This window comes from Cucurbita moschata, unplaced genomic scaffold, assembly GCF_002738365.1.
Source record: "Cucurbita moschata cultivar Rifu unplaced genomic scaffold, Cmos_1.0 Cmo_Scf00007, whole genome shotgun sequence".
Lineage (NCBI taxonomy): Eukaryota > Viridiplantae > Streptophyta > Magnoliopsida > Cucurbitales > Cucurbitaceae > Cucurbita > Cucurbita moschata.
The window spans coordinates 35543-44649 of record NW_019268523.1 but is presented as its reverse complement, the minus strand read 5'-3'; the positions used below and the strand labels follow the sequence as shown (position 1 = coordinate 44649).

At 35.0% G+C, this 9107-nt stretch overlaps 2 protein-coding genes across 6 annotated transcripts in view; one reads left to right on the top strand and one right to left on the bottom strand.

The window, feature by feature from the left end:
• Nucleotides 1–5560, bottom strand: part of LOC111445274 (suppressor of mec-8 and unc-52 protein homolog 1-like) — a 12652-nt gene extending 7092 nt beyond the window's left edge. Inside the window, exons 1-5 of the mRNA XM_023083559.1 lie at nucleotides 5375–5560; nucleotides 4500–4710; nucleotides 3232–3384; nucleotides 923–971; nucleotides 150–233 (exon numbers count right to left, since the gene is read on the bottom strand). Coding sequence (XP_022939327.1) covers nucleotides 150–233; nucleotides 923–971; nucleotides 3232–3384; nucleotides 4500–4710; nucleotides 5375–5403 — 526 coding nt within the window. The 5' untranslated portion in view covers nucleotides 5404–5560. The remainder of the gene's footprint in view (nucleotides 1–149; nucleotides 234–922; nucleotides 972–3231; nucleotides 3385–4499; nucleotides 4711–5374) is intronic.
• Nucleotides 5561–5923: 363 nt separating this feature from the next.
• The window catches only part of LOC111445272 (DEAD-box ATP-dependent RNA helicase FANCM), a 17354-nt gene continuing 14170 nt past the window's right edge, over nucleotides 5924–9107 (top strand). For 2 of the 5 annotated variants that reach the window (XM_023083552.1, XM_023083551.1), the window contains exons 1-3: nucleotides 5925–6077; nucleotides 6159–6489; nucleotides 7776–7919. In XM_023083552.1, the coding sequence (XP_022939320.1) occupies nucleotides 6033–6077; nucleotides 6159–6489; nucleotides 7776–7919 (520 nt within the window). In that variant the 5' untranslated portion in view covers nucleotides 5925–6032. Of the gene's footprint in view, nucleotides 6078–6158; nucleotides 6490–7775; nucleotides 7920–9107 lie in introns of those variants that run through there. The other 3 variants (XM_023083555.1, XM_023083554.1, XM_023083553.1) reach the window with 2 other exon arrangements.

The window sequence follows — 9107 nt, the reverse complement described above, 5'->3', positions numbered from 1 at the left end:
GGGGGGGGGTATACTGAGGTATCAATTACCAAAATAGCGAGATTTTTTACCATCTTTTCATGGAACCTTATTTTAGGGGAAAACTGAGCTGTCATGGAATCTAGCAAAATGGTTATTAATGTCTAAAGTATAACACAACTTCATATTACCCTGGTGTTGTTGCCATTTTAGAGACTGGCCAATTAAAGCCATTAATCGAGAAGGTGCAACCACAGTAACTTCAGCTGCAAGGGCTGTAAAATGCAAATAGGAACATAACCAACACACACTCAGCAGCAGTTACACAAGTACTCGTGTATGAGCAACCAAAAATGACATAAAAACTCAACATACATCCAACAATTTAAAATAGAAAAAAATATCCAAATTTTACCCATTTTTTCTGATATAATACATGGAACCTGTTCCTTAGATCTTCTCATGTCTTAAAAATGAAACTTTGATTGAGTCCTTGATGAAAAACCTATCCTAGAGGAAGAGATAAAAGGTTACAAGAACAGCTAGCATTTTTAAAATCTAATAAAAGAATGAATGGAACAGTATTTACTAGAAAATACTAAAGGCTCGAAGGGGAAAATCCCAATTAGTCTTACCAAGAAGCCCCACAATAGGTAAAAGAATGTTTAATGCCACCAGATGTTGTCACTAATCTTCTATTCTTTAAAGTGGTTCAATAAAGTATCAGTTAGTGAGTAATATTTCCCATTCAACTTCTTAATTTTGGAAAAATCAACAGTACTTTCTGTGTATATATGAAACTAACATGGGCCATTAGGATTTGATTGTACATGACACTATTATTATCCATGTGTCATCAAATTTTACTTTACCGATAATTAAGTGAAATCATTGAATTCTTGAGCAAGATAAGATTAAGGGCACCCAGAAGATGAAGAAATGAAATATGGGTGAAGTTGAAAACCTTGTGCAATTTGCGCTCGGCGTTTCTCTTTTGTTGAATCTTGATAAGCCTGTCATAATAACTAATTAACATCTTAAGCATAAAACGAACCATCTCAATTGTGTGTGTGTGAAGCATAGCCCCTAACTATCTAGCCCCCTTTAGGGAAACATTTCCAGGATTGACTTATAGATAACAAATTAACCGAGGTGCAGAGAAACAAAAATTTAACACTCAATAAAGCATTTAACACATTTGAGCAGACCCATGCAGTACAAATTTGAATGAGTTATATTAGCATGGACACACGTGGGTGCCAATTTCAAACATTTTTTCTGGAAATAGATAGGAGGGTCTTTAGAGATGGGGACAGCTCTTGGAGGAGGTTTGGGCCTTGGTTAATAAGGACTTTTGTGATTACCAATCTCTCGTTCTTTTGAGATGAAGTTTATTTTTGTAATTGTGTACCTTGGTAGTTTTTACTCCTTGTTTTTGGCTCCTTTTGTTCTAGGCTAACCTTATTGTCCTTGTATATTTAGGGATGTTTTTTTCCCTGCAAGGACCCGCCCCTATAAGGTTGGGGGATGGGAGAGGAAGTGAGAATAAATTTTTTTACGTTAGCTAAATGAGAGCATTCCTTGTCCTTGTTCCATTTATATACAAGATACCACAGATTTAAATGTTTATGAAATATTATTTTACTTTTATTAGCATATCAAGATTTTCTATTTGAATGGATTTCTCATTGAAAATTAACCATCAAAATGAAGATTTTCCAAACTAATTTATTTTATTGATCAATATTTAAAGAACTAAACTAAACTAAACTAAACTAAACTTGATCCCTGCAAAATTAAACGAGAAATTCTGGGAAGGCAGAGAAGTCGCCCCGCCCCGTGAGATCCCTATGTCTATTCTTTCATTTCTTCTCCATGAAAGTTGGCTTCATAAAAAAATAACATTATGATTATTCACATACACAACATATAAAATAGAGAATAGAAATCCTCATTCATTAAACCTAAGAAACTATTTCTTTTATTGATCAAATTATTTAAAGAAAAAAAAAACTAATCTTGATCTCTGCAAAATTAAATGAGAAATTTTGAGAAGACGGAGAAGCCACCCCAAGATCCCTATGTCTATTCTTTCATTTCTTCCCCATGGAAGTTGGCTTCATAAAAAAATAACATTATGATTATTCACATAAACAACATATAAAATAGAGAATAGAACTCCTCATTCATTAAACCTAAGAAACTAATGACCATGAGCTAACGATGAGGAAGCTTTTGATGAATGGTTGTGATCTACAAGCCAATTAAAGTTGTATAGAACCCAATAAACAAACGGTTGCTTGAAGCTTTTAGTCCTTATAGTGTAACTCCCTTGGCTAAAAACTATAGGTCTAGGCATATGCCTCGGCCTACCAAATCCTTCCAGAAGACTCAATCCTTGAGAAACAAGACAAAAGGACTCCAAGAATTAATAGGGCTTACATCTTCCATCAATTATGATAAACCATCATCCTCTATCACAATGGGTTGGTAGATTGGTCCTCTTTGATCATTATTTCATGGAATGTAAGAGGTTCGAGATAAGGGAGAAAAGAGCTCTTGTTAAAAAGCCTCATTTCATCAAACAAAATTGAACCATTGTCATCCTCCAAGAAACTAAATTGGCCAAGGTGGATAAACTGATATTATGGCTGAGGAGAAACTGAATTGAAGCAGAAATCAAAGAATGTGCTTCGCTTATGATGATCACTAACCAAAGGGATTGAAATTCTTCCTTTGGGAGCTTAGCCACGAAACGACGAACTCCAACATAGGATGCCATATATGAACATTTCTCCTCATCGTTGTGTCATTCCAGAATTGTTCCAAATCTTAAAAGTCATTTTTTGTAGCTTTTGAATATGCAACAAGATTTTGGTGAGTCATCTTTTCTACTTGGATGGTCAGCAGCACTCCCAATTGCCCAGTGTTCCTTCTCTCCTATGTTTTTTTGGTGCATCCCATCAAACAGGAGAAGGAGCTCATCAGGAAGCATTTTGTGAGGACTTTTATTTGGCTTACTTGACAAGAAAGGAACCAAAGGATATTTAAAGATAAGGATTTAATGCTATTGTCTTTTTGGTCGTTACTTGGTATCTATGATTTCCCTTTTTTCCACTACTACAGTATCCTTTCCCTTTTATCCAATTTGGATATGAGTTTCCCCCAACTTTTGTAATTTCATACATCAATAGAATTTTTTTTTTCTTACAAAATAAATAAATGAAAACCTGCATTAGAAAAGGTCATTTCAATTTATGAATCAATCCTTACCTCGTTCGGATCAAAGTATGTTCGGACTAATAGATGCTCAAGTCGCAAGTATCTCTCAGGTTGCTCCTGCTTCATGACACCCATCACTTGAGTCTGCCTCAAAATAGCACGAGCAGTATCCAACTCACGAAGCTCAATCATTTCTAATACAATCTGGAAAAAGAATTACAAGATGGTAGTTACAAAATCTGAAGTGTATCAAGATTGCTAAACCTGAAGAACTTTCTTAGGACAAATGCAATCAAACAATAAAAGTACAGAATATACTGTTCCAACAAAATTTTATAGGGTTTAATACTAACCACCAATCTTATGTATTAAAAAGGTTGTGAACCAGAGGGAGGGGGGGCACTTACTATTGACCTCAGAATGTGGAATTTGGGATTTCATTCTTTCTTTGCTTGTCTGTTTACTAGGTGGAAGTGTTCCGCTGGCATTTTATCCTCTTAATTGACTTTTGTAAATTATTTCCATCAATTGTATTCTGGTTTCAAATTAAGGAGGAAGAGACTAAAAGTCCAACCACGTACAAAAAAAATAAAACACAACTGCCTTCGTGAAAATGTGTTCTCAAAATCCGACTAAAACAATTTTCTTTGTGCAAACAAAGAGGAGAACGTGATGGACTTGGGGCATGGAGGGGGGCTTTTTCTAAAATCTTTCTGACCTAGAGGCAATGAAGCTGTCCAAACAACGATATTAATATTTTGGGTAATTACCTTTCTAGATTCCAAGGAAAGGTTTTCTTGGTTGAAAGTCTACAACCTTCATTTGATAATATAATAAAGAATGTACCAACAAGAAAAAGACGCAGAAGAGTGGAAATTCCACAATATCTCGTCAAAAGTGAATCATCTTTGTTTCTTATAAAAATAATTAATAAAAAATCAGATGGAAGATAAAACATAATCATGTCTACAAGAGAACTCATTGAATAGTGTAGTAAATGATTTTAGCCCAACCTCCAATAAGCTTACAACTCTAAATGCTGCTATAGGGCCCTCTTTCAACAAATTTTGAGTTCCAGATATTTTCTAGAGCCCCATGCTCTATAATGTTGCCACTAAGCCATTTGTCAACCCTTCCATCTAAATTTTCAACCCACTACATGCTTGAAAATACTAAAATCTATCTATACAGGAAAATCCTTCTCAAGGCATTTTCCAAGTAAAAAATTTCTAACAACTTTCCATAAAGGATAATATATTAGATTAATTAGAAATGATTGATGCAATATTTGAATAACTGTACAGTTTGTTTAACTTTACCTGTTCATATAAGTCCTCCAATATATTTCTTGGAAGCTTAAGTTGAGACACTTGAGGCAATATAGCATCCCACCGTCCAGAGTTTACATCGGCAACAAAAGTTTCAATGCTGTCTACGGTATTCAAAGAAACCTGACACTCATTTTGTAACGTCTGAAATGTTTGGTGCAATGAATTTTCTTTACAAAACTGTAGCACGATCTTGATGACACTGAAAGGAAAGCATATCAGAAATTTTTCCTCTTCCAGGAAAATGATAAAAAAGATTCATCAGATCTAATCACGCATTAAAAATAAACGACATGTCTCCAGTAGAGAACGGGAGAGACGGAATAAGCCAGCATTATGATCAATAATCGGGTCGACATGGAACATATGACTGACGGCTTTGAGATAACACCCTACAGTAAATTGAGTAAATACGACTCGACTGCATATCATCGGAAACGCAGTACCAGTACAATTAAAAACGTATGCAAATTGGTTAGCAAGCGATAAGAGCAACTGACGAACATGTATATGTGCAATAATAGCGAAAAAGTCATTCTTACTTTTAAACCAAAGAAGGCCAATAACTCTTAATATGAACTGGATAAAGAACGTAACTAAAAATATGAAAAATGAAGAACCGTGGAAAACTTATGAAACTAGGAGTGTACAAATATGAAAATGAATAATAGTACGCAATGCAAGCAGTTTGAAAAACCCACGAAAAGAAGAATCAAAATACAGAAAAGAAACTAGAGTACATCAAACTCAAAAATTTAGCACATGGAGTAAGTCGTTACTCCCAGTTCAATCATTGAAATTTCTGGTTAACCAATGAGAGATCGAACTAAGAAACCGCGAAGAGAGGAAGGAAAAAGAAAACGTACTCTCTAGCTTCGATTTCGAGTGTAGACATGCTGGGCAGGTTGGAGCGCAAAATTCAACCAGAGGAAGGCAAGGGAAAGAATAGATTAGGGCTTTTTTTCTTTCTTTTTTTGCCGGGAATAGTATGCCAAATAACGGCTTCAAAACCAAAACCGAGACTGAGCTGAGCTAAGCGAGAAGCTGTTATGGAGGATATAGATGTGCGTATTCTGGTTCGGCCGATAATCTGGACACGAAACACGTATATGGGCCGAGCCTCTTATCCATGTTTTTTTTTACCGAATCATGTTCGGTAGGTTACTGGACTACCTCCATAGCCCAACACCCTATTTTTACTTTTGGAAAAAGAATTCAATATCTTGGTTCATATAACCTATGATCCGAAGATTACCGAAATCAAATTAAAATAATTTCAATTAAGTTGAGTTTAATTTTTTCGAAACAGAAAATTTAGTCTAAAACATTAAAAGTTATATTTTTTATTTTTGAAGTTGAGAGTATTTTTAATTTTGTTTGGAAAGTTATATTATATTTATTAATTTTCTTTTCTCCCTACTTTCGTTTAAAGTTTTGCCGCCATTGGTTCATCTCTCGCTGCTCGCGCCCTCTGGTTCTTTTGGCTTTCCTCCGTTCTATGTTCTTCGGCGTTTATTGCGTCCGATGGCATCCACAAGTAATCGAAAATTCATTGTCGACGACGACGACGTAAATGTGTCCTTCCTCTTTCTCCTTAACTTACCCCATATATCTAAATCCTTTGATCCATATCTCCCTTTCCCTTTTCAGGATTTCGACTGGGAAGCAGCCGTCAAGGAAATTGACGTAGCCTGCCTATCAGGAATTCACTCTGCTTCATCACGTTCTCTTTATTCTTCCCTTCTTGCATCTCCCCACGCCTCTGCAGAAAACTCAGCTTCTTTTCCATCTCCCGAGGAGAATGAAAAACGCGGGACTTCTCGCCAGTCTACACTTCATAGATTTATCATAAATCCGAATGCTAAGTCTCAGAAGAAAACACCGGAAGTCGAAGAACCGGTTCAAGATCGCGCCCTTGTTGAAGACTCGGTTTGTCTTGTTGACATTGATCAGGAGGCAGCTAAGACTTGGATATATCCAGGTCGTCTCTCAACTCCAAACTAATTTTGATTCTTCTTGTTTTGGGTCTTTTATCCACGGATGCATTTGGGCAATCCGCATGTAGAAAATACTATCTATTTCCACTTCATAAACTTTAAGACCATAGGTTTGTGAACCAGTTCATTATATTCCTACTCCGTTACTTTTTGTTCATATTTCGGAGGTTGTTGTACGAAGTCCTCTCCACTTGTTTTATGATCCAAGCACGCCAATCTTACATTGAGCTGAAAAACTTTCAATTCTCTAGAGCCGCAAGAGATACTTTCGTTTGAAGTAATACTCAATCAAGCTACAAGTACATACCCATCTTTTGGAGTATGTTCTGAGCTATTAAGTATTAACATAGCGTGGTTTCTTTATGCTTCTCCACGATAGTTTAGTTTTATTGACCCATTTAACTTCAATTTTATTTTTTCATTCAGCAAGCAAATTTGTTAGTTCCCACATATTTTTTCTTCCCATGGATTCTATATTGGCATTCATCGCATTTTTCCATTTTTCAGTTTTCAAAGTATCCCGAAATGAGATTGGTTCACCACTTGCTAATATAGATATGCATGAAGCAGCAGCATCTTCTTCCTTTAAGGATGTTCTTCACTTCCAAAATCTCTTATCCAAACTGGTGTTCTTTTAGTTTTGCTGACATTATAAATAGGTGATTCTTCATTAATGGATTCAGTATCTTCTCCATTACTTTCCTCTGTTTTTATTTATTTATCACTCTCCTTCCGATCAAATTAGCTAAAATTGTTTCCTCATAGCTTTCTTCCCCATTCCCACAATTTTGTTCTTCAGAAAACACACCTCTTCTGTTCTCACTATGAGCATCTGTGAAAGTGGATCACATAATCCATATACCTTACACTCTTCACTTATCCCTCGTGATATGAACATGTAAAATACAAGCAAGACCTTAAAAATGTCAACTTATTGGTTAGATCAACTACAAGCTTCTTCAGGTGTCATGTGTTTTACTACAAGAGTTGGATTTTCATTTTGGAATGCAACGAGTCCTACTTACCGCCTCAAACCATCTAGTTTTTGGCAACTTTCTTGCATTTCATATGCCAACATATTCCTCAAATTTTTGGAGTTCACTGTTCGACATGTAGGCTATAGGTTTCATGAAGTCAGTAGATAAGGAGATTTGTTTGGTATTATGATACAGTATTTTGCGTCATTGATTGCTGGGTGGATTATTTATATTCTTAGAAGTTAGATGTCAATAGAATTCTAATCTGATATGATGTCAGTTGAATTATGTAGTTAATGTTCCTCTTCGGGATTATCAGCTGGCTATTACCAAGACAGCACTATTTTCAAATACGTTGGTGGCATTGCCTACAGGACTTGGAAAGACTCTCATTGCTGCAGTTGTTATGTATAACTACTTCAGATGGTTTCCTGAGGGTAAGAGAAAACTTTTACCATCTTATTGATTGTTAAAGTTATATCTGTTGGATGATGGAAGTCCCACATCGACTAATTTAGGGTGTGATCATGGGTTTATAAGTGAGGAATACTAACTCCATTGGGATGAGGCCTTTTGGGGAAGCCCAAAGCAAAGCCATGAGAGCTTATGCTCAAAGTGGACAATATCATACCATTGTGGAGAGTCGTGTTCGTCTAACAATATCATCTCAATTGTAATGTCCAGTGGCTAACTTGATCATAGTTTCAATAACATGTAGGTTCGATCCCTAAGGTTTCTTTAAATATTTGTTAGTCCCACAATTGGTTGGAAGAATCAAAATTTGTAGTTTCTTCTTCTTGCGAAGTTTCCTTTTTCCACTAAAGTAGTGCTCTTAGAAAACTAACAAACCATCCTCGAAACTATTAAATAAGAGTGTCTCAAAGCTCTAAGCAAAAGGAGGGTCTGTCGTTCCCTTCTTTATTTCTTCCCAGTAATTCGAAAAATAAGATGCATTAACCATTGATGTAACTCTAGGACTATTGTGAAAATAGTAACTCCCAAGATCTTAATATAAAATAACATAGAAAACGTGTAATTTTTGTGACTTTTGTTTATATAACTATAAGGGAAAAACAATTTATGCTCCCAAACTTTGTATGTTGGATCAATTAAAACTCAAAATTAATAATTGTACCAATGAGAACTCTAAACATTCACAAGTGGATCAATTTAAACTTGTGAGAATTATGAATTTGATATGATTGTTAGTTTAAGTTTTTAGTTAATTCAATTTGTTAGAATCAAGCATGTGGTGTTGGAATCAAGCATGCGTTTATTATGAATTAAACGTTTTCAAATGGAAAAGTAACAAAGGGTTAAAATTGATTCACTCATGCAAGTTTAGGATTTTGGTTGATATAATTGTTAGTTTAAGTTTTTAATTAATTCAATTTGCGAAGTTTAAAAGTGTATAAATTGATATTTTGCCTAATCATAATGATAAAAATAATGGGAAAGTCTTTTGACAACTTCATTTAGGTGTGTTTGACACCTCAATTCTTTTGATAATAACATCAATAATAAAGGGAAAAAAAAAAAATTCAATTTATACCCATGAACTTAAAATTTTAAATTAATAATTGACTTTAATAAGTGAATCAATTTAGACTCTTCTTTAAGATTCC